This window comes from Taeniopygia guttata, chromosome 1, assembly GCF_048771995.1.
Source record: "Taeniopygia guttata chromosome 1, bTaeGut7.mat, whole genome shotgun sequence".
Classification (NCBI taxonomy): Eukaryota; Metazoa; Chordata; class Aves; order Passeriformes; family Estrildidae; genus Taeniopygia; species Taeniopygia guttata.
Window position 1 is genome coordinate 33,471,490 of NC_133024.1, and position 25,066 is coordinate 33,496,555.

General features: G+C 40.3%; 2 protein-coding genes across 2 annotated transcripts in view; one reads left to right on the plus strand and one right to left on the minus strand.

Annotated features, from left to right (window-relative positions):
* Positions 1–2,753: 2,753 nt before the first annotated feature.
* Positions 2,754–24,064, minus strand: CCDC83 (coiled-coil domain containing 83). The gene is made up of 11 exons (XM_030286338.4): positions 23,887–24,064; positions 20,651–20,781; positions 18,434–18,518; positions 15,120–15,288; positions 14,327–14,494; positions 11,480–11,571; positions 10,232–10,300; positions 7,481–7,602; positions 6,412–6,491; positions 4,780–4,925; positions 2,754–3,769 (listed from the first exon to the last, which is right to left on the minus strand). The coding sequence occupies exons 1-11, from the start codon at positions 23,953–23,955 to the stop codon at positions 3,581–3,583; spliced, it is 1,320 nt and encodes a 439-aa protein (XP_030142198.4). The 5' UTR covers positions 23,956–24,064; the 3' UTR covers positions 2,754–3,580.
* Positions 24,065–24,100: 36 nt separating this feature from the next.
* Positions 24,101–25,066, plus strand: part of SYTL2 (synaptotagmin like 2) — a 57,408-nt gene continuing 56,442 nt past the window's right edge. The window contains exon 1 of the mRNA XM_072937046.1: positions 24,101–24,396. The gene's annotated coding sequence lies outside the window, so the exon portion shown is untranslated. The remainder of the gene's footprint in view (positions 24,397–25,066) is intronic.

The following is a 25,066-nucleotide window of genomic DNA, read 5'->3' on the forward strand; positions in this document are numbered from 1 at the left end:
AGAGAGCAGAAACAGGCTTGACATCTTCCACTGAGTTTACCCAACAAGAAAAATCTGTGAGATGCTGCTGTTTTCCAAGTTCAAACTGGAGAGCAAAGGGACTTAGCTGATTATTCAGCTGCATCCTGGCTGGAGCCAGGAGAATGAGTGAAGAGGAGAAAACCCTGGGCAGATTCCCTGAAGGTGTAACATTGCTGCCACCTACTCAGCACCTTTTTGTACCAGAAGGTTGAGTAATACGATGAGAGATGGCCTCCCTGAGATAATAGATCAATCTAGGAATGAGTAAAACACATTTAATTATTTTCTTGCTTCTCTGATGATGAAATTTCCTGAAGCAAAGATCAAAAAGCTTTGGAACAAAGAGCCAACTAGCTTAAATTTCTATGTGAGGTGATAATGGGTACAGAGAATGCGTTGGATGCAAGCATAGTGCTTTGGATATCCGGCAGCTGCAGTACACGAGGAGCACTGGGGTCTTGGGTTTATTTTCATAGCATGGATCTCTGCTTTGTTCTTGGCATTAACTGCTGAACTTCCATGTGCCAGCTGCAGCAATCGCCCAAGTACTGAAGTTATTTTGGAAAAGCAGTATTTGATATAATTAGCTTCTTGTTTTACTTTAATCACTAAGTGAGCTAAGATCCAGCACTGTGTTAAATCCTAGTTTTCAGCATGGCTCAGTGTTCAGTTGTCAACATATGGGAACAGTTGTTGGCATCTTGTTGCCATGTCATGTCCTGAAACAATATGGTGTTTGTGGGAGACTGCAGAACATGAGCTCTGAAATGTAGTATTGCAAAAAATATCCTTACTTTCACAGTTGACTCAAAATCCAAGGAAAGCCTTTTTTTGGAGGAACATCCAGCTGCAAAACATCAGTGGCTAAAGATGCTAATACCAATAGATTCTCTGTTCTGTGCTTGTCACTATAGTGTAACTTTTCAGTCCATTACCTTCTGCCTTGACCTTATTCTGGCAAACTCCTTTTAGCCCACAGAAGCAGTGTTTAATAACTTTTCTCTCAGAAAGCAGCCAAACCAGAACAAATGCTGCAGAACGAGTCTCTTAACCCTCATTTCCCAAAACATGCAGGTCTGAACCTGTGGAAAGATTGCCTTGTTACATAACCTCACTGCAGCAGAGGCTGCAAACCTCACAAAAACCAGACCAAAAGTGAAATTACCCACATTCCCTGCAGCTCAGGCTGGGGGAGATCATACCAGCACAGCCAGACTATAAAGCAGTACAAGCCAGTTGCTCAGAGAGCGTTCAAGCCAGCAGTGCTGAGGTAAGCAGCTCCTTTCATCACTGGAGTGGACACAGGCTCTCAGCACACCTCTCCCCAATGTGCTTTTTAGACATTCCATGGATTGATGTTTCTCACTTCCAGCTCATGGACCTCAGTTCTATTAAAATAGTTTTTATTTCCATGCAACTGTGATGCTCGTATTTCCTTAATTTTGAATTTCAATTAATACTTGTTGGGCATTTTCTTCCTGTTGAAACGGCAAATTTCTTTGAGCTCTGTTGTAGTTAAACACTTAACTCCAGCTCAATTGAAGCTTAGCTTGGATTACAGTTGTGGAGACACCAGGACACTTGCTTGCATTCTAGAGTTGTCTTGTGCAACACTAATACAGTAAAGGTATTTCATAATGCTGGGAATACAAGGGTGACTCCTCTAACTTTGGTTCTAACTGGAGTAGTGAACTCCAAGTGGGGCTTGGAAGCACTGCCTGTGCTGCCAAAAAGTGATCAGCCCTGTTTTACAACATGCTGCTCATTTCTCAGAGATTTTCCAAGTAACAAATTTATCAAGTCCAGATGCCTTGGGTTGAAGACCCAGCTTTCTCCATATGAAAGCATCGCAGTGGCCTTAATGCTAATCCTGTAGAAATCAAGGGGATTTGGGACACTTCACTGAATATGTTTTGCTGCAGGCAGTTGCTTCTGGCTTGTGCAGGCTGCCTGTGGCTTGTACCCTAATTAGCATGTTTGGGATTGCTTTTTAACTCCCTCTCACCCACACAGGCTGTTACGGGAAAATACTTAACTGACTGGAGGAGGCAAGAGTTCTTTTTTCCAAGGTGCGGGTTGATGTTATCCTGCCATAAGTCCTGCACATGGTGTTATGCATTATGGGCGTAAGCCAAGAGAAGCCTAGAGGTGGGCCCTACATTTACACCACTAGAAAATGTAAATGCCCTCTGGGGAGTGGTGGGAAGAAGGAGAGGCCTTTCTTTAACAGAAAAGCCATTCAGCATAAGCCACATTCTAATTCTGCATCTGAAGGAGAAGCTAAATTAAGCAGTGAGCAGAACTAATCTCTCTTTCAAGTCAGTCATTTAATGGGGCTTGTGCTGCACTCAAAGCAAGGCAGGAGAGATGAGGGGAGCGTCTATTGGGCTGCAGACACAGCAGATCCCCATTCCATGGATACTCAAGGCATAGGAATCACCTCAGCCTTCACAGTCACTCCACTGGGTTACAGCAGGAGCACATCTAAAATCTCTTTACTTCATGTGGCAGAGAAGTGAGAGTCCGTGTTAGGTGGAGTCTGCCTTTACCTGGGGTCTGCCACCTTTACCTGTCTGCTTGTGATCCCAGCTTCAGAGGAGCTTGGTCAATGGAGTCCAGAGACCAGTGGGACTCTCCTGCAGCCCAAGGAGACACCTGCTGGGCAGGAACAGCTGAGCATGCTTGAAAAACCAAAATGTTTGCACTGAAGTACAGATACACAGAGGTGGAGGTTGTTTAAAATGTAAGGTTTTTTTTGAAGCTTTATTACAAACAGCTGATTATCCTGTCAAGGGTTTAAATCAGATTCTTCAATGCTGTCACAAGTTTCTAATGAGGAAATGCATGGGTCAGAGCCTACATGTGTGAAGGACCTGTTGTGTGCTTCTGAGAGCGTATCCAGAGGGAGCCACCCCCCGCCCCTCCCACCACTGCATCAATGCACTTAAGATAAATGTTCAAAGACACCAGCCACAAACCAAGGATCAGGGCTTACACAATGTATTTGGCCAATTCTAAACAAACAAAATATTTAAGACCATATAAATTTTTATGCTTGTTTTAAATTAATTTTTGTTTAGTTCAGTGCATTTAAGTAGGGATCTTGTGGAGACAGGTAAAAAAGTATTCAGACACTCAATTTATAGCAAAAGTTGAATTATGCTTGCAAACATTAATTCTGCTTTAGCAGAGCACTATGTATTTTGTAACAGTTCCATGTTTTATGGCAGCCTGCATTTACCCATTCACTGTCTGATCAAGAGGGAATTCCACATCTGGAAGTGGAGACCACACAGATGAAATATTAGCTCAGACCTTTCAGTAGATATATGTGCTGCTACGTGGACTGAATACCCCAAAGATGTGCACAAGACCTCTCTCAGTGGTAAGGAAAGGAACCTTTCAATTAGCCTCTTCACACAGACATACCTCTCATGGAACTTATAATCATGATTCAGGCACTCTAAAATAGTTTCCTCAAAGCCCCATGCCACACAGAAGAGAGCAAATATTTAATGAACTGTGAATGTTACATTTCTGTGTAAACAGCATAGCTTGTCTAGTTTTCATCAACATTTTGCTTAAATAAGGCCTTGATCATCTTAGCTGTGATATGCCCATCAGATTTACCAACAGTGTCCTCTTCTGTGTGGCTCCTGCTTGGCATTTCTTCTGGTTCCTTACAAGCAGGCACAGCTTTTCCAACCACGTACAGCTTTCTCTTCAGAGGTCCCAGTTTTGAGTATGCCTTAAGAAGAAAGAATATGTTTTCCTTTGCAATTTCATAGAAAAGCAACCATTCTTCAAAAAAGAAAAAGAAAAAAAACAAAACCAACAACTTTTATTTTTAAAGCAACTGTAGAGATGCTTCCCTCGGGCTGTGTTTGATAAAGTCAGTAATAATGGGTTTCTTTTGCAAGCCAACTCATTTTAGGAGGCTACAGCCCTGCTGCCCTCTTCTTCACTGTGTTTTCACCACTATCACCTCTATAAACCAAATTCTAATCTCAAATTCAGTTCTATGAGAAGAATTAAACTAATGCAACAGCTTGCTCCTGCCAAAAAGAGAGAGGTCCAAGCCCAGCCATGTGCTTCCACCACATCTGCACTGGCTCTGGTCTTCTCCAAACCTCTGAGTCTACTCAGTTGACCAACCCAACAGAAACTAATTCAGGGGGAGAAAGGAAAGGAAAGCTTTTCTGCTGGGTTAGAGTCAATCAGCTACAGGAAAGGCCAATGTGCACTGTTAACTCAGACCCGTAGCTTGCACCCAGGAACACCTTCATCCTGGTTTTCTGTTGAAGGAATATTGATCTTTTAATGCTACTGTGCAACACAATTCCAAAGGACCAGTCTATTGCTACCCAAGCCAAGTAATCTCTCATTAGGTGACATTCAGAATTCTTTAAAGGGGAATTTCATCCTGACACTCCATGGGATGATTCCCAGGACACCATTCAATTGCCAAAACACTTCCTCATGGCATCAGAGATGCCTGAAGGCATCCAAAACATCCACGTGAGGCTGGTCCATAGGGCACAGAAGCTGTGCTCATTTGGCCCAGCATCTGAAGGACATGGAGTGACCTAACTGTCCCAAACAGCACCAGAGGACTACATCAAACATCTGAAATCCTCACCCGGTAAAGGACATGGGATGCCATAACACCACTGGAAATAGAATGGTACTAACGGTAGCTCATGCTCCACATTGAAAGATGTCTGTGTCAGTGGATGACCTGATAACTCTGACTCATACCTGGAACTCTTCATCTTCATACAACAAACTGTCCAGAGTGAAGAATTTTTTCCGTGATTTTTCATCACTGGCTGTAGGCTTCTTATAATCTGTTTTAGACCGAATCTTTGGAAAGGCACTTCTGAGGCTCTTTCCATCTGTCTTTGCTTTTCAAAGAAAAGAAAAAGGAAGTGTAATAGTTAAGCCTTATGAAGGTCAGTATCAGTACTTGATATGAGCATTGCCTGCAATCTTTAATATGGCTTAGCCCCTGCAATGCAAAGAACAGCTTGGTAGCATTTTTAATTGGCAATTCAAGCCAAATGTTAATTTACATTGGGTTTTTTTATGTGTTTTTTGTTCACAATTTCTGATCAAGGCCCAGGGACTGAAATTGATTGGAAGTTAGAACTAATGGATCTGTAGGGGGGGCAGGGAAAAAAATGAGCTTTTACCAGTTCAACTTAAATCCTGTAGAGCACTGAATAGTTAAAAAAATAAGAAAGGCAGCAAAACCAAGTATAAACTTCTTCTATACCCATGTTTGTGTATCTATAGGTACATAACTACATGTTCCTGAAACACAGTTAGTCTACTTATAACTCCCCTAAAGAGATCACATCTGTAGTTGACTAATTCTCAGGATGATAGAGGATTCTGGACATGGACTGCCAAGTTACAGGTTTGCCTGCGACTGTGACCCAGCTTATTGGAACAAAGCCTTCTCCTCCAGGTAAGTCTAGCAAAGGTGTTCAAAGTAAACATGTATTTAATACAGAAGTCTTTGTCAACATGTTTGCTGGTGCCTGATGATTTCAAAAGGCCAACCTATGGCTGAGACTGATCAGAACTTCAACAAACTTCTTCATGTATCCCTAACTGTATGACTTCCATTTTTCCTAACATATCTCTTTAATTTTGTATTAAAGAGATATGTTAGAATAATTTTCTACTTTTTTCCATCCTCTTTCTTCTACTCACACAAAGATGTAAAATAAAACTTGTGATACTTGGGAATCCACAGAGACTGTCCTAAACAGAGAAGCACAGGCTCGTGCTCCTTGCCTAATGGTATATCCTTTCCCTGGCCACACCTACCAGAAGGGGTGGAGACTCAGCCCAAAATTCAGTACTGCTTAGCAAAATTTTCAGTTCAGGTTGAGCTCCATGTAGCTTCATCTACTCTTGCTAGGGATTTAGTTGTAATTTAACTATGGTGTATTGGCTGAATGATTGCAAAGTGCATGTACACTTAAAGTGAAAGCCAACATAGAGTTTAAGAATGTCCTGTCAGGGACAAGCTGTAATGAAGTTATGATATGAATCAGTAAACAACTGATTAAGATATGATTCATATCTTCATAAAAGATGGCCAGTCCTGAAAACTACATTCCAGGGTAGCTCTAGATGAGTAATCATATTCCACAATCTAAAACAAATTTAAATTTAAAATCTGTACTACAGGTAGATAGATTGTGATTTTGTCTACTTATGCAAATTACAATCTATCATGGCTCTGGTGGCTGCAATCAAGAGGGAAATAAGGTGTTCTCCATGTCAAACAGGTAGTTTGAATTAAAAGTTTTGGAAATAAAAAGTCTGTAAATGTTCAGTAACTTAGCAATTCTTATAAGTTGCTGACATTTGCATTACCTGCATATTCTCTGTTTTCCCTTTTCATTTCATCCTTAGGAAGTTCTTGCAAGCCAGCTCCCTTTGTATGAAACAAATGCCTATGGAGGAAAAAAAATAAAATAAAACCCATAATACTTTCTCTCTAAACTGTCCTGTGCAATGATTTGGGGTGAGGGGGAGGCCACCCTTTCTGAGAGCCACTGCTGCTTAGCCACAAAGGCAGAATAGTGCAATGGTTCAAAAATGCAATGGAGGCAGCCAGGTAGCTTAGTGGCTAATAAGCTGCTCTTTTTTATTCTTAGTGCCTTAGTTCAACTATGTCCATGAGACTAAAAGAAAACAAATGTTATAGTCTCCAGTCAGTCCAAGATTCAGACCACAGCTGGCAGCTCTCACTTCAAAGAAATCCAAAGTCTGGAAAGGAGAGAAAAATGGTCACTTCTTAAGACTTGAAATTTTTGTTCAATATGGCTAAAATCACTGATCTGGGACTGCAAACTGAAGATGGATCTCTCACATTGTTGTATGCTACTTTTGATACCATTAGTGGTGACATTTTGTAGCTAAATTAATCTTTCTCCAGGGAAAAAGTTAAATAATTTCAACACAAAAGAAGCTAATACTACAGGCACCCCTGCAGACAGACATTTCCCAAGGTCTCTTCCTCTCTCAGTATCAAGTCATTTGTTTCACTCGAGATTGCAAAGCCCCTAGATATTTGCAAATGAATCTTCACATCCTTACACATTTTGCAAACAGTAAAGGAAAAATCTATTATTCAGCACTTTGTCTGAAAAGCTGGGGCTGAGACCATCTAATTGCAACACAAAGAAATTATTTCCAAGCTTCAGTGATATAAAGTGAGTAGTGTAAGGTCTTAGTATATTCATTACTTGGGAAGTCACCATGTTACTGTCATCCTTCAGAGATACTACTCCCAGGTATACTCAGTCAAATCCTGTCCTTCCTCAACTTGGAAATTACTTTGGCTTTGATGTGGGAGAGCCCAAATAGCTCTAGAGGCAGACAGGAGCATTATATTTTAAAAAAATTAATTACTTTTGAGTCCATAAAAACATTATTTTACCCTGATACTCTTAGATGCTGAAGTTTGATATCAATCAGTTTTTCCACTAAACTGGTATTTTCTTCTTCCAGGAGCTGGACAGAAGCTTTCAAATCCCTTTCTTCCTTTCGGTAGATCTTAACCTTTTGACAATTAGAAAAAGAATAAAAGAAAGTCTTAGAATTTTGGAAAGCTTTGATAGCAACTACCTTATCAGCACATACCTAAGAAAAATGGAGCTGTGTCAGCAAGATCGCACATTTGGTGAGGAAACAGAGTGACACTATCTTCAGACAACAGGAAGGACTCTGGTTCTTTCACACCTTTATTAGAACCCTTTTACTGTCACAGCCCACGTGTGTCAATCACAGCCACACATTTGGGCTATGCAACCCTGACAGCAAAACCTTTTTGTATAGCCAAACAAGTCTGCTAGACAGGAACTCTGTATTTTCCTCTTTTGCTTTCACATCAGAGCTTTGAGAGAGGAAAAGCTTCTTTGCAGAGGTAAAGTCAGGGTCTTATTTAGCAAGTGTTATTCTTCTAATTCCTTCTTATACACAAAACCTTCTTACCCAGAATTAGTGAATTTTTCAGTCCAAGTTACCACAACATTTCTTCCCTCAGAGGGTGGTGGGTCTCTGGAACAGGCTCCCCAGGGCAATGGTCACAGACCCAAGGCTGACAGAGCTCAAGGAGCATTTGGACAACGTTCTCAATGGGGCTTTGTAGGACCAGGAGTTGGACTCAATGATCCTTGTGGGCCCCTTCCAGCTCAGGATGTTCTATGGTTCTGTGACACTGGCCAGGTACTACTTGCTTTCAGACTGGTAATTGCCCCTTACCACTGTGGAGATACAATGACCAAAGGATGCTGGTTATTCAGTTCCCACAATTCCTCCCACTTTTGCATAAGTACCAGCAAGTTCTTACCCCCTTCACTGGGGAGTAATGTACTAAGGAAATGGTATCTTCCCAGAAACCGTAGCCATATGCACATGTTCAAGAGAAGGACCAAGTGATCTGAAGGCATCCATTCTCATCAAAACCAAATTAACCCAGCTATAATCATCCAAATTTGCAGTTAAAACTACTTCCAACTTCTCCCAAGGATTAAAAAGGTGAAAATGACTGGAAATTAACCAGTAACAGGATGTGGCTTGGCACAGTGAGGTGATGCAGCTTTGCACCATTTTGGTGTGACAGAGTAACCATGGAAAAATGTGACTGAAGTCTCCAAATCTGTTTTAATTTTGGAGGTAACTAATCTAGAGCTATTTTGGTAAGTCATTTTTCAGTTCAGTGGCCAAACTTTAAAAAAAAAATAAAAAGAACTGAGAAACTAAAATTTTTGGTTTATCACCCCCAAAGGAAATACTGAAACAGTCCGTCAGCTACATATAAACATTAGTCTGAGAGAAAATATTTCATCCATGTAAGAAAAGCAGAGAAAATGAATGGGTGAATTCAGAGAGAATTGGAGAAGTTAGTGATAATAGTTTTGTTTTCCCCCAAAATTCAAAGCAGTAATTCATAACACAGGCAAGTAGCAACATAGGAAAGTAACTCATAACATAGGAAACTTCTAGTTGAGAGGAAAGAAATCCAAATCCCTCAGCTCTGAGGTGAGGGCCTGTCAGGACATAAGGGTACTCCAAAGTGCTCTCTTGTTGGCACTGCTAATGTGAGTAAAAACTGTAAGTGTTCAGTAAAACAGGGAGAAGGGAAGAGAATTCATACTCATTCAGTGCTGGGATGTGTAGATTTGAGCTTCTGTTTGCTTATACAGAATAAAACCTTAATTCTTTCCCATTTCTTTTCCCTACCCTCATTGCTTCAGAAGCTGTGGTTTGGACACCCTCCCTGGAAAGTTAAAGATGCATGCTCAGAGCTCATTAAGGGGAAGAAGGAAAGCTGTGTCCCTGAATTCTGGCAAGTACCTTAAATTAGTAACTAAAATGAAGAAACTTCTGCCAGGTTCGTTGATGTGGCATGGAAAAGTAAGAAGTACATTTATTAAATTTCAAAAATGTTCTGCTCAGTTCTCAACTGTGAGGCTCTAAAAGTGAGAAAAGGCATTTCACCCACCAATCTCATGCTTAGATTTGATTGAAACAAAGAACCTATATTGACTGGAATAAATAAAATCAAACTTCCACTATGGAAAAAATTAGTTTCCTAAATCTGGCACAAAAATTTTTGCTTGCCAAGAAAATTACAGCTATCTAATATATAGCCCTAAGTTGTCATTAAATGACAGTATAAAAGCTATCAAGCAATTAATTACAACCATATATGACTCTTCAGTGTAGAGTCCCCATGGTTTCTTTATGACCTTCCATTTAATGTTGTCTCAAGCCATTTCTCAGAACATGTTTCCAACATCCATATCCATTTTCTTTCAATACAGCAGCACTAGAACTTTAATGGAATTCAAACCTCCCCTCTTCAGCTGCTTACCTGGTTGATCCTTTATAATATCCCAATCTCCACAGCTAAAAATCCTTAATTGTATGGAACATTGTAGTCCTTCATGTAACAGCTTGGGCAGGAAAGGGGGTCCTCCATTTGTGAAAGCAGATGTTCACCTCCTACCTTTATTCACCATACTGCACTGTTTGCTGCTCAGGATTACAGATTAATTACTGGAAATTGCTCTCCTATGCCACCAGAAGGCTCCTGAGGCCCATGACTGAAAACAGTTCTGACCATAGGCCACAGCATTTCAAACATAAACTGCCATGATAAACTGCAGGCAAGTGATCCCCTTACCTCTTCTTTTAGCCACTCATTCTCTTCAATCTCTCTGCGACAGTTTTTGTCTAAGTATCCCACAGCATTCTGAGAAAACACAAGATAATCCCATCAGAGAGCAACACTTTGACAGTCCTGCACACTATAAAGAAGAACCTTCTGCTCTTTAGCCAGAAATAATTAAGACACATCCACACAACAGACTGCAGCATCCCCTGAGGGATTACAAGCAGATTTAGTTCACAAGGCCAGATGTTTCTCCTCTATCATCCTGCCTAGAGCAGATTATATGTCAAACAATTTACCAATATTTTTTTATTTCCCATATTAGAATAGGATATTTTCCTTTTTGCCTAACAAAATTCTTCTATGTTCCCAGTACTGTTCAAGTCTTACTGCTTTTAGAAAATCAAACCTTCATCTATTAATAACTCCAAGTAAAATCCCAAATGAACCAATACTGCTCTACAACAAGTGACCTACGCATGTAGAGGTCTGTGCTAATGACCCAAGGCTACAATTTAATTATTGATGTCAGTAAAGTGGAAAGGAAGAAGTGGGGGGCGAAGATGCCCCTGTAGATCACCATAAACACAGTCCTCTGGATTATGTTCTCACATGACTGGAAATTCCAGCACTGAAGTCAGGGAATTTAAACACCTAATGGGCCTAGTGGTTTGTACTGAAGTATGTTTTGCATTTTGTGAAAGTAAGAAGTTGTCACTAGAGCTACTTGTAAACCATGTTTTCAAATCAGAACTGGCAGAGATGACAAAAAACACAGTGAATCAATAAACCTACATTTTCCTGAGACTGCACTACTGTGGGATTTTAAAAATGTTGTACTTTACAAGTGCAGTGAAACCCTTTTTTTTTTTTTTTTTTCCAAATTGATGTATATTTTCATGCAATCTCTTTGTATGTTACTGTTTTTTGAAGTCTGTATAAATGTCAAAATCAAGGCCATGGCAAAAGCAACATGTTCTCAAACAAGCCTTGTCAGTGCATGGTGCCCCAGCTTCCTGTGCCTTGATTGTAAAATGCCCTCACATCTACCCACTGTTATTCTGATGGAAAGAAAAAAAAAGTACATGTATGTATAGCAATAACCAAATCCATATGTACCAGGATTTACAGGTTATTTTACTCTCAATTTATTAGAAAGGTTTGAAGCCTTCATTAAATAATTATTTAAAATAATAATACAGAGTGCATGTATCCCAACTGTAATGCATTAGCAGTTTTTAAAAAAAGCAAAAAGAATACCTTAAGAGCTTCTTCACTGAGTAATTTCATGTGCCTGTCAAACAGTTTCTGATTTTCTTCTCTCACAACTTTCAAAGCTTCTCTATAATATTCTTCAAAACAAAAAAACAGGGAAATCAGAAATCATTATTTGCCATCAATTTTTCCTGATAACAGATAGATAACTGACATGTCATTACTAAACTGCAATTTATCAGCAAGTGTCGCCTGCACAGATGATCCACAGAAAAGGATTCAAATATCCTTTTCCAAAGAAACTGCCCTTCTAAACCCAAAGAACAGTAGTGTTAACTACAAAACTAGAAATTGGAAGTGGTTTACATAGTTCTGTTCACAACTGCAAAAGCTCAGCAATTTACTGCTAACTGAGTAGTGATCTAAGCAATTCTGTGCTAAAATATTGACATTTTAACATTAAATTTTGTCTCTATCAGTAGCAGAGCTCCTGAAGCCATATGAGAGATTTGCTTAGAAAATTAATTTTTTTGACTTAGAAGCATATTGGATCTCCTCATCCACGTGACATTTTTTTCAGATAGTTATTATAACATGCCTAATAAATTTTCTGACATATCTAAGGCTCTAAGGTTCTAAATGGACAGCAGGACAAAATGGAGAATGTGGCAATTGCCACAATGATTTGCTTCTACCATTACTTGTGGTCATTATTTAGAAAATGTGTCTTACATTGAACTGAATAGGTTTGGCTTCATGTTCTAGTTATTTGCTATTTAATTATTTAATCCTTCCCTTTAGTTCTTTTGTTTTTGCTCTTCTAAATAGCTCCCTTCTGCTTGATATTTCCTCCTTCTGAAGGAATGAATGAGACTGTAGTAATCTTCTGTGAAGGAAGGCACAGCACACTTGTTCCAAAGGGTTGAAATTCAGTCTTTCACTGCACTTGTGTTGCAGACAGCCTATTTCTGATCTAGCTGTAAAAGAATATCTGCTTATGGATGCACTGTGGAGTCACAGGCAGTCAAATATGAAAGGTGTATTAGTAATGCATTAATTATTAATTTAGTGTGGCAGCAGCTCTCTGGCCACAGAGAGCAATACATAACTTTCCAAGGCATTGTCCTATGAGAAGATGAGAGAAACGGATGATAAACAATCCTTATCTTCACTTGCTGCACATGTTGTTGTGAACATGTGTTATGGAGATTTGTTTACCAGAGGGTGATTTCTTAATTGGCCAGTGGTGATGGTGTTTAGATTGAAGGACCAATTGGGTCCACCTGTATCATGATTGTAAGGGCGATGGGTTTCTTAATAAGTATAGAACAATAAAGTTATTGATCAGCCTTCTGAGAATCATGGAGTCAATGCTAATTATTGCAGGCTGGGGGCAATAAGCATGGAGTCAATACTAGTCAGGCTGGGGGCCTGTTACATATTCAAGGGGTGAGCAAGCCAAATTTGTAGCTGCCTCTCTCTGAAAGCTTCATAAATTTCTGCTGGAAGGCTGTATTCCCAGACACTTTCTAGGTTCAGTTTTAGGGAGTTAAGCAAAATAGTATGGTAAACATCCAGTACTGTCAACAACATATGTTATGTAGGCCACTTACATATGTACCACTATAACATGACTTTCAATAAATACACTTCTGTTGGACCAAGAATTTTTGTTAAACCACAACATTCTGTACCCTGTAAATGCAGGAGGTCAGACTGCCTGTCCCTACTGACATTCTATATAACAGCCCATTTTCTTTTTCATTTCATATTTCAGCTGCTATATAGCAAAGTTTTAAATTAATTAATAACATAGAAAATGCGTAATGAAAAAACCCCAACCTCTCCTGACTACAGATGTGGATATCTGAAAGCTATCTGGAAATGTAGAAATCACAGAGTGGATCTTAATGGTGGTAAAATATGTTTTGAGAGACAAAAAGATAGCTGGCTCTTATTCACAGTAGCTGATGCCTGGTAATGGCTGGCACAGAATATACAGAGACCCTTAGAGCAGTGTCACTGCCTGTTACTACCAGCTGCTTGGCTATGGTCATGCATACTGAGAGGGACATAAAGAAAGAACACCAGGACATCCTTCTCCTGTTGGAAGCATGGATTATGTAACAGCAAAATATTTAAATTATTTTAAAATAATGCAGTAATAAATAAATCATTGTAAAGCACTCAGCACCACAATATATAAGCTCTCAAATTAATTCCACTGCTGTGACAGTGCTGAAACAGTTCCCAGGATCTGTCTGTGTCTGTACTGGCGATTTTGCAGGACCTCACACTGTGTAACCAGGAGGGAAGCCCAGACCATTGGCTAAAGAGCTCCCCCTAGTCCTGCATGTAAACCAGTGCGTGCCACAGAAAAGACTATTCCAAGAATGAGCTCATACTACTGTCCTGTCAAAGGAGCTTTCAATATGTGAAGTGCTTGTAGATGATGAGAACTAATAGCAGCAGAGTCAACATTTTCAAGTATGACTGCTAAGGGAGCTCTCTGTGTAGGTGACCTAAATATGTGTAGACTTATTTTTACAAAATCTGCTATCCTTCTCAGTAATATATGTTTTTTAATTCGTTGCCTGTATTTTACAAGAAAACAATCAAAGGACCAGCTCATCAGTTTCTTAAGTGTCATCATTTCTGTATGAATTTCTTAATAAAGCAACTCCTACAGAGAGAGAAATAAAGAAAGTGAGTCCTTATATTTTTCAGGATTATGCAGCCCATTTTAGGTGCACTTAGAAAAGTTCATGCAAATTACTATAAAAGTTGATACAAGTTATTAGAACCTGATCTAAAATTAATTTTACCATTCAATTCCTACAGGCAATATGCAAAGGCCCTGTTAGGCTTACATTACACCAGCTGTAAACTGACCTTCAGTTCTTTCAAGTTCATACTTGACATCTGCAATGTCTTTTTCCAGAACGCTAATCCTCTCAGCATGTATTTTACTTCCGACATTTTTGTACTCCAACCAATAATCTCTCTCATGCTGCTTTTCTGCAATTTTTTTCTTAGTTTCTTCAATTTGGGAGCGCACATCTATTAAAATAAGAATGTCAAAGATAAGTTCATTACTGATTTATTGAACTGATAATTCTTATAATGTCAACATGTTTAAGAAAGAAGCTTTCACAGGGAATGGAAAAGGAAGGGGGATTCTTCCACACTACAGAACATTACAGCCTGATGGCCTTACATAGTTTCAAGGGCCACCATTATTGCTGAAAACAGCTTGATCGTATTCTTCCAAAGAGGGATAACTGTTCTCACCAAAATGTTGTAACCAAGGTCAGAACTCCCACAGAAAGTTACAGGGATGGCAGCCAGAATTTTCAACACTCAAAACTTGTCTTTTTTCCTGCCATCAATAATTTTTATTTTTAATCTTCAGTAGAGCCGCTGCTTAGAACTTTCATGAGTTTCAAAAAAGAGGAAGCCTCTGTACTTGCACAATACTATACATCACTTGGAAGGGACAGACTGATTTATAAGCCCTCCACAATCTCACACTAAATCAAGAGACCCAGTTTTGGGAGAGAAATAGTTTTATACTTTTTATACAACAAAGAAGTTGAATCTCTGCCTAAATTGCAAAACAACAACAACACATACTCAATTCCAAGTGTGTAAACTGCAAACCACACTTCTCCAATGCACAACATACCTTGAAGAAGTTGTTCTTTGTCCTTCACAAACTGAAAAACTGCTTTCAGTGACTCTTCCACATCATCCCTGGTTACAACCTCCTTCTCATCTCGTTTTTTCTCCTTTTCTTCTATTTGCCTTACTAAGCGCCTGATAAGCACCTTCTGTTCTTCCTGCAGAACAACATTCTAAGAAAGAAGACACAGCTGATATTAAAATGTTTTCAAAATGACAAATTTAAGCAAAAAAAGTAAAATCTGGCCTAGTGCCAGATGAAATGCAAGAACACCCAGCTAAACACCTGCTCTTTATATTCTGAAAGATTAGAGCAGAGGGCAGAATTTGCAAGGCTCAGATATTTCCTCAGTGACTTCAAGACCACTGGAAGGAGCTGAGAGACAAATGACAGCTGTACTTAGTAAAGCCCACCAATAATCCTCCATTCCTGGAAAGAAAGGTGCTTGTAGATAATTTAATAGCAATGTTTATAAGTAGAAGCCATTTGCTTCATGTCAGCATTTTCATGGAACGTACCATCTTCATACAGAAAAAACATGAGACAATCACTTGTATATAACCACAGCAAAGAGTCTTGTTTGAGCTGAAATTAGTTTTACCTCCTGATTCCACAACTATTATCATAACCCTTGGCCATGACGCTCTCTAGTGACACTCAAATTGTTTGAAATTACTGACTGTGTATGTTTGCTCCCAAAGGATTCCATACAGGAGTAAACAAGTAGTAAGTAAGCAACAGTTAGTAGGCAGTAGAAAGAGTCTCAAGCATTCTTCTCTTCTAGGTTTAACTCTAAATGCTCAGAATCATTTAGCAGGAAATAAAGAATGGAGCTCAAAGCACTGTCAAAACATGATTAAATTAAAACAATAGCACTTCACCCATCCCTTAAAGTACCCCACTCAATCTAAAATATGAAGTCCTTGAAAGACCATGAACTAGCAGTGAATTGGGTGAATTACTATAGAAAGATAGCTGGGGGTAAAATTAGAGGAAACTGGGAAGTTGTATTCACATCCTAATAAAAGTTGTAGTGGTATGGAAATTATAGAGTAAAATGTAGCTGCTACTCTCTGAATGGAATGCAGTTGGCATGCTCAAAACCTATTCCATGATGATGCCCTATAATCTGCAACCACCGCCCTTGCTAAGGGGGATGGAACCGAGCGGAAATACCGTGGCCAGGCTGCATAGAAATCTTTGCAGGGAGGGGAACTCGATGGCACTCTGTAGCTGACAAACCATACAGCACCTGTCAGCCAGGGGAGAGAGGAGAAGATGAATGACTAGAGTCACTCAAGCTCCACCTAAACATAAAGAAATAGTATGAAAGTAATTTAGGGGAGAAGTTTGGGAAGTCCATCATAACTGCTGGGATCAGCTATGAGACTGAACCTATCTTCTCCTCCATAAGGATACCTTTTGGGTTAGGACCATGCTCTATGGGCACTGAAGACTTTGGATTAGAGCTTGTCTGTGTGGCTTTGAATATGTTTTTGCAGAAAGATACTATGACTGAAAATCCTCAAAACTTAATCTGTCACAACTTTATGTTAATAAAGAACATTATTCTATGAGCTGTCAGTGTGAGCCTTTCACAGGCACTGGCTGTCAGTAACACACTCAAACAAACTGGGGAGACCCACTGAGGGTCTCCCCCTATGCTGTTGCTCTGAACAAGGCAAACAGCCCTCCGATCCAGCAGTATCACCACAAGAGACATAAGACTCCACAATAATCATAAAAGCCTTTGGATAGAAGAGCAATTGCCACTTCCAGTGATAGTCAAGCCACAAATGAAACACCATCCAGGCTTCAGGACTGAAAGAAGTACCACAGAAAGCTAAACAGATGGATGCTTATAAAAGCAGGGCAAGCATTAGCATGGGAAGGACAGAGAGACATTTCAATGTTTCACTGCTATGAAATGCTGCAGTTGTATGCAGACTGCAACATGATCCAGAATAAGGATTTTTTGAGCATTTTCAATGAATTTCAGTAGGCGACTCTCTAATATCTGTTTTCAAAGTTCACTCCTCACAGTTATCAGATGCCATATTATGGCTGTTTATATGCAGCTCATATGCACGGTTCTTTAAAGTGTCACTCAGGTGAGATCAGTAGTTACACAATCTTGTTCTAAAAAATATCCAAAACAATTCTTAATCCATGAGAAAGTGTGTCTTCATCAATCAGTGTTAGAAATCACAGCTAGTAAATAGCATAATGGTCTTCCTCCTTTATTCAATTTTTATTGTAACTAAGTTTGCAGCAATAACTAGATTCTCACAGAAATCTGTGTAATTCCATTACTTCAGAAGTGATTCAAAGAAGCTCAGCAATTCTCAGTGCTTGGTTAGGTCTGGTAATACTACTGACAAAAATGAAATTTATACCATTTATTCTTCATGCATTAAAATACTGAAGAATATTTGTAGGACTGGTTAAAAGGCTTATCTGAACTTACTGCAGGAAAGGTATCCACTGAAAGAGGGCTAGCTGTCCCGTGACTGTTGCAGAGAAAGATGCCAAAGAAGGGCAACAAAGTTGATAAAAGGACTGGAGCACAAGTCTGATGTGAAGCAGCTGAGGATGTTTAGTCTGGAGAAAAGGAGGCTCAGGTGGCACCTTATTTCTCTCTAGAACCACCTGGAATAACTTTGTGGCCACGTGAAGGTGGGTCTCTCCTCCCAGGTAACAAGTAACAGGGGAAGAGGAAAAGGAAATTGTGCCAAGTTTAAATTGGATATTAGGGAAATTTTCTTCACTGAAAGGGTGGTGAGGCATTAGAACAAAGAGCATTCTTTGCCCAGGAAAGTGGTGGAATCACTATCCCTGGAAGTGTCCAAAAGGGTTGAAGTGCCACATGTGGATGTAGCAATGTGGGCCTGGTTTAGTGATGAACACAGTGGTGCTGGGTTAAACAGTTGGACTTGATGATCTGAGAAGTCCTTCCATCCTTAACAATTCTGTGATTCCATTAAATACGTAGGTGGTTATAAGGATCTCTTGTGCATTAGAACTAAAGCACCGGCACTGAACTCACCTTACCTTACAGCTCTGTCCTATTCTGTAATGCTCTACTGCAGCTTCTTTTTAGCATGTTATATTTAGGACATTTCTGCTATATGTCACATTTAATTCAGATAGCACTTTAACTTTCAGCACATAAAGTGACTCACTAACTCTAGTTTCATTGACTTTAACAAATTCACTGCAATAACTAATTTTAAAGTATGTAGTATTCAAATGGAAAGAATAAAACTAAATCTATGAGTAAGAATACCACAAATAAAATTTGTTGCATAGTCACTTACATTTTTAATATTTTCTTTGATCTTTTCTTCCAATCCTTTCAGATGAAACAAAACCCGTGCAATTGCTGCTTCTTTTGCCACAATGCTATGAAAAGAGAGTAAAGAAAGAGACATTCTTACAAAAACATTAGAAAAAGGAATGCTATTTAAGCTAGATTAGATGTAAATACTACCAAAATGTTTATTTTCCTATTATATTTATTGACTCCTTTGGGTAAATACCACTGTTTGCTTACGACACATAAAGAAATTATTTCCCACATACACCTAGGCTTGCATGTTAGTGTGGATTTCATACCCCTACAGAGCAGCTGACTCCTGGTTATACTGTTCCTGTGTAGACTCCTGAGAGGCTGCAGTTGGTTTGTTCATTCTGCATGAGGTTTAGCTGACCTGTTACACAGGTCACTTTCAGGACAAGATAACTTGTGCTCCACAAAATATTACTCTAGTATTCTGTACCTCTGTTCCCAGCCTTCATTCATCACATGGCACAATAGAGGTAAGTATTACAATTATCACAAAATCTTTTATTCCTTTAACAGTTCTTCTTCCTTCAGTTTTTAGTTTGGGGGTTTGGGGTGCCTTTTTGTGGTTTTGGGAGTTTTTTCCCTTCTCTGTTGCTTTCAACTGTTTCAAAAGAAGCTAATTTATTTCCTAGTTAATGTGCTAAGTTTGGATCACTGAATCATGCAAATTGCAGGTTATTAAATTTGCATCCTCTCATGACACATATTCTTCAGGTTTTCTATTTAGTAGAAGGATATTAGTTAGAAGGAGACTAGACCAGAGATATAGGGGTACAGTGGTCATGGCCACAGCAAAAGTACATAATAAGACTGTTATTCCTAAGAAATGCTGAAACAGAGAACTTTAATGAAAATGCAAAATAACAAACTGCCTAGGAACAGTGACCATTCTTCAGTGAAAGGAAATAAAAAACAGGAATGAAAGTTAAATAAATATTACACACTTGATAAATCCTAAAGTGGAATGTGACAGCTATTGGCTTGTATGATTATCCACCTTTGATCAGTCAAGTAGTACAGAGAAGTTACAGATGGCAGAAGTGAAGAGAAAGAAAGAGAGAGCAAGAGGGACAGAGAAGAGACTGGGAGAAAGATAAAAACAGCAAGAATACTTTTCTTCCCTTTCCCCCTACTGTTGCTGTACTGAACTATATATTCCATTTCAGTGAAGCACCTATTTCAGTAGAAGACTCTCCAGACAAATGAGTCATTTGCTCAGCTATTAGCATATGCATAGCAATAACTTTATCAGAAAGTAGTGCAGTTGTTTTCTCAGCCCAGTACTACAGTTTCCTTATTCCTTCACAAAATAGGTGCGTAGGTTTTGGACTTTTCAGAAGGTGTTTGTCTGTGATATGATTCAGCTAAATCTAGGCTATTTCACTATGGAAAATTGTACTCTGTGCTCTGTAAAATGAAACAGAAAAATCCCACATAAACCCTGTGAACTCATACAGATGTCACTACAGCTATAGGAGCATACTTTTCAGTTTGCTTACTCCACTTGTCATTTCCACACCAAGGCACTACTCCTTGCTCCCTAAATGCTGGAAATTGTTGGATATTGGGTGTTCCTGAGGTATTTCCCTTTCGATTTCTGTCTCTTAGATGAAAGTCATGAAGCTTACTTTTTCTCCTTTTAATCATTTACTCAAGAGACTAGAAATCAAGTAAGTTGGACTGTTTTGTAACTGCTTCAGATATTTCCCCCTTGGCTTTTATTTTGCTCTGCTTGATTTTAAGAGACCTTTAATTTATTCTTCTCTTACTTTCAAAATAAAACGCTTTGTGCTTTGCTCTCAGCTGCACCAAGGAAGACAGCAAACTAGGTCTTGAGGTTCTGGCTAGTGACAGCAAACCTCTGCGAATGCCAAGGAATTCTAAAAAATACAGTCAAATCTGATCTTGCAACTTCAGCATATGCTGATCAAAAGATTGCTACTAACAGAAAAAATGTCAGGGTTTTTTTGTTTTAATTTTTTTTTCCCAAGTTATAGCCTAATGGCAAAGAATTTCTGACCCATTGAATTGCTTTCTTATAGCTACAGTTCAAAAAGTGTACCTTTCTGAAATAGCCACGAAACCTCAAAACAATCAGCTCAGGCTCTAAATTGTGTACGTTGTCTTTATTTGCTTTCTTTATTCATATATTCTCTATAAGTGAAAAGTTAAAAGATATTTAACCTACTGATATTCTAGTAAGGCTTCTGGTAAATCTGATTCAGGCTCTTGAACTTGCTCTTCTGGTTTCTTCTTTTTCTTGCTCTCTTCCATTTTTTTTTTGGGTTTTTTTTTGGTTTTTTTTTTTTTATACTTGTGCTAGAAGTGAAGGAAAAAAATTATAGAGATTAATAATTTAGAAAGCATTGTGTGTTCACTGGCATTTGTCACTTGTGACAAGCTTGTAACAGATCTGAAATAAAAAATACAAGTTGGGTTTTTGACAGCAACAATCCTGTCCGGGGTAGCACTCAGGCCCATGTCTATACATATATACACATATATATGTGTGTGTATATATACATATATATATATGTGATGTAATGTTTACCTAAGTAGATACACAGCTCTCTATCACCAATTACTTATTACATCCTGTGCTACAGGTTGTCTTTTACATTCTTGCAAATCAAACCAGCAGTTGCTCCTTTTCCAGTCCTTTGTTTATCAGCCTTGTTTTACCAAGTCTACTTGCACACATGCCTCTCTTTCCCTCTCCTTCTGTTCTCCTAGCAGTATGAATATCTCCCTTTCACCACAACTCTGATAGCAGTTTTCATTGTCAGAGCTGGAACAAAAGCACTTTCTGAAGGGATATGCATGTCAGCAGTATTCCCTGGGCATGCTGTCATAACTACCAATCTCACAATTCGACTGACAATGAACACTTCTGCAATGGAACTGGTAGCATATATTATACAAAATAAAAAATGTCATAAGAAAGGGCACTTTCAAGATTCCTTGCTTTTAGCAGTCGCATAATCAAATTTTCCAAACCAAAATAATCTATATAATACAGAATGTTTTATTACTGAATGAGTAGAAACACTGTACATAACCTGTTTTTTGTATTAAACTGCTTATCTGAATTTAAATTCTGAATTTTACAGTAATAGGTGAAATTGATAAAAACTTGTTCTGTGACTAAATACAGCAGGCTTCATACTTTTTCCTCTTAAAATGAGCACAAGTAAACAGGGGAAAAAAATCAATAAAAAGCCACATAAGCAAGCCTGTAAAATCAAGGGAATGAAATTAAACCAACTATTGACAGATGCATTGTAATCCATACACTGTCCTATGCCTTCTCATCACACTCACCATACCCTGAAGCAAGGCCATGTCAGCTTTCTGTATACAAAATAACTTTCTATCCTATTTCATATACAACCTTTGCAGTTTCCAATTCAGTGCAATATTTTTTCGTGAAACTTCCAAAAACCCTAAAGACATGGCTGTTGTAAAACCTGAGATTTGAAAGAAACCCAAACAACTGAATTAAGGAAAAAACCTCACTGAGGCAGGAAGTTAGGTACTTTGCTTCTTCTAGACCCCTTTGAAATTTCCAAACCAAATGAACAAGTGCAGGATACACTTGTTAAGCATAAAAAAACCTCCATCACACTTCTTCAGTGCACAGTGAACTGGACTGCAATTGATTCCATTTCCACATCAGCATTTATATTACTGATTTTCCTCAGAAACTGAAGATCACTAGAGCACTCCCTAAGGTTTTCTTTAAAGTGTTTCTGTCCCTTTCACTAATCAAATTCCCTGCTTAAAGCTAGATACAAACCAGAAAATTTTGAGTAGAAGTATTCTGAAAATGCTTAGGGTGTTATTTTAACTACAGACCCAGATGAGCTCCAGTTATATATTTATGAAATTGTTCTGAAATAGAGAGGAACAAGAAAGCCTCCAAGCTCTAAAAGGTGAAAAAACACATGCTACAAGAAAGGATTTTGCAAACCACTGAAAATACTCACACATGAGAAAGAGAGGAACATATTTAAGAGGACTGAGGATTGACTGCACATTTGAAATGCACAGGAGAACATTTACAGAAGGAAATATCTGTTTCTTCTCCCAAACAAATAAAATTGTGAAGTTCTTGACTGACCCCCTTTATAAGCAGCAGTACTGTCTCAAACAATAACTTCACTACCATTGCATCATTAGAAGGAGCAGGCAGTTTCCTGACATTGCAAGCCTACTACAGTGACTTTCCAGACACTCTTTACACAGACCACCTGTACCACTCTCATGAACCCAATCATTATCATTAACACCATCCAAAGTAGCACTTGCACTCACATAATTATCCCCATATATCGAGCAGCTGCATTACCAGAAGCCTCCACTTCCTCAGTCCCCAACATTCATAGACTCACAGAATACACTGAGTTGGAAGAGACCTGTCAGAATCATTGAGTCCAACTTTTGGCCCTATGCAGGACACTCCAAGAATCACACCACATGCCTGACAGCATTGTCCAAACACACCTTGAACTCAGCTCTAGGCCATCCATCCCCTGGGGTCCTCTCACTGTTTACTAGAGAGGAGATTGGTACCAGCCCTTCTCACAAGGAAGTCACAGACTTTGATGAGGTCTGCCCTCAGTCTCCTTTTCTCCAGGCTGAACAGACCAGTGACCTCAGCCACTCCTCATACGGCTTCCCCTTAGGACTCTTCACCATTGTTGTGGCCATCCTTTGGAGGCTCTCCAATAGCTTAATGTCTTTCTTGTGATGCACAAAACTGCACAGAACATCCAAGGTGAGGCCACCCCAGAGCGGAGCGGGGCAATCCCCTCCCTTGCCCGGCTGGTGATGCTGTGCCCGATGCACCCCAGAACTTGGCCCTCCTGGCTGCCAGGGCACTGCTGACACATGCTCAGCTTGCCATCGACTAAGCCTCCCAGGTCCCTTTCCACTGGCTGCTGTCCATCCTCTTGCTCCCTGTTCTGTCGGTACACCTGGGGTTGCCCCGTCACAGGTCCAAAATATGGGAAATCTATTACCTCAGTTACGCTACAACATCAACATCGTGCTGTCCTAACTACACTTATCCTTAACACTAACCCCTTCCCAATCTCCAAAGCAGGCTAACAACTCCCTCTGCCTTCAATCCGTCCCTGGCTAACACTTCCCCCATGTCCCTTACACACTCTACTCCCTCCAGCCCCCTTCACCACCAGACACCTCAGCGGACAAAGCTGGGCCACCCCTCATCGAGGCCAGCGCCTCGCTGCTCGCAGGCACCAAATCCCGCCGGCCCTGTCACCCCGTGCCTCAGCCCCCGCCACCCCTTCCCACCACGGCCGAGAGCTCCCTGAGGCAGCTCCCTGAGGCAGCTCCCCGGCCCCGTCCGCAGCCCGCCCGCGCTCCCCCTCCCGGCCCCGCGCCCCGGCACCCGGCCCGCACCGCGCGCGGCGTCCGCCCGGCCCCGCGGGCACGGCCCGGCCCCGCCGCGCCCCGCCCGCCCGTCGCCATCGCGACCCGCCCGGCGGCCGCAAGGCGCCCTCTGCCCCGGGAAAGGAGAAATGCGGGAAAAAGGGCTCGTGGGACGGGCTGGGCTTCGCCCAAATGCGGTGCCAGGCTGAAATCCTGAAGTTGTAGCTCTCTTCAGGAAGGAGAAAGTGTCCCAGCTCCGTACTGGGACAGTCCCACACCGACTGGGAGCTGGGCCGCCCATCACCGCAGCGCTCAGGAACAGCTCCCTCAGTCCGAGGCACTGCCGTGGAGCCGTGGCTGGCTCCTGTACTGCAGTAACAACAGCCGAACTCTGCGGCCTGTGGCTCCTTTGCTCCACATCAGAGCAAAAGGCCATGGCCAGTGTGGGCACAGGGCTCAAGAAGGTGGAAAGAAAGGCTGGAGTCTCATCCTGAACTAATTCTGCTTCTCTCCTGGCCGGTGGACTGCAATAGATTTTGGGTAAGCTCTGGTAATTTCCTTCCTTCGTAGAATATCAGTGCCTGAGCCACATAATCCTAGGAGCCATACTCAACCACAGAAATAAATTACCAATCACTAAAGTACTGCTGCCCGCATTCTTAGGAAACAGAATTATAGAAAGGCTTGTTGGAAGGGACCTTAAATATCATCTCACCCCCTGCCATGAGCAGAGATGTCAGCACTAGTCATCACCAGCTCAGAGCTGCATCCGTCCTGGCCTTGAAAACTTTTAGGGATGGGGAATGTACAGCCCCTCTGGGCTCTCCTCTCTTAGTTTAAAACCATTCACCCTTGTCCCATAACTATCTGCCTGTGTAAAAAAGTCACTCTCCCCTTTTTTATAAGCCCGCCTCTAAGGACTGGAAGGGTGCAATAAGATCTCCCCATGGTCCCCAAGTTCTCTCCCTTTTCTCCATGGTGAACATTCGCATTTACTTACTTTGTTCATAAGTTTTGGCCATCCTTGTGTGAATTTTTGTTTTCCTTTGACAAGTCGTCTTTGACATATTAGAGCCGACTCTGTAATTAAGACATGTTCATTACAGTAAGGACAAAATGCTTTTAGTCCTACAGGCAGAGATCTCTAGCCATGCTGCATAAGAGAGTAAATTTAAAGATGCCCTGGTCACTGGCAGCAGGATTAAATTTG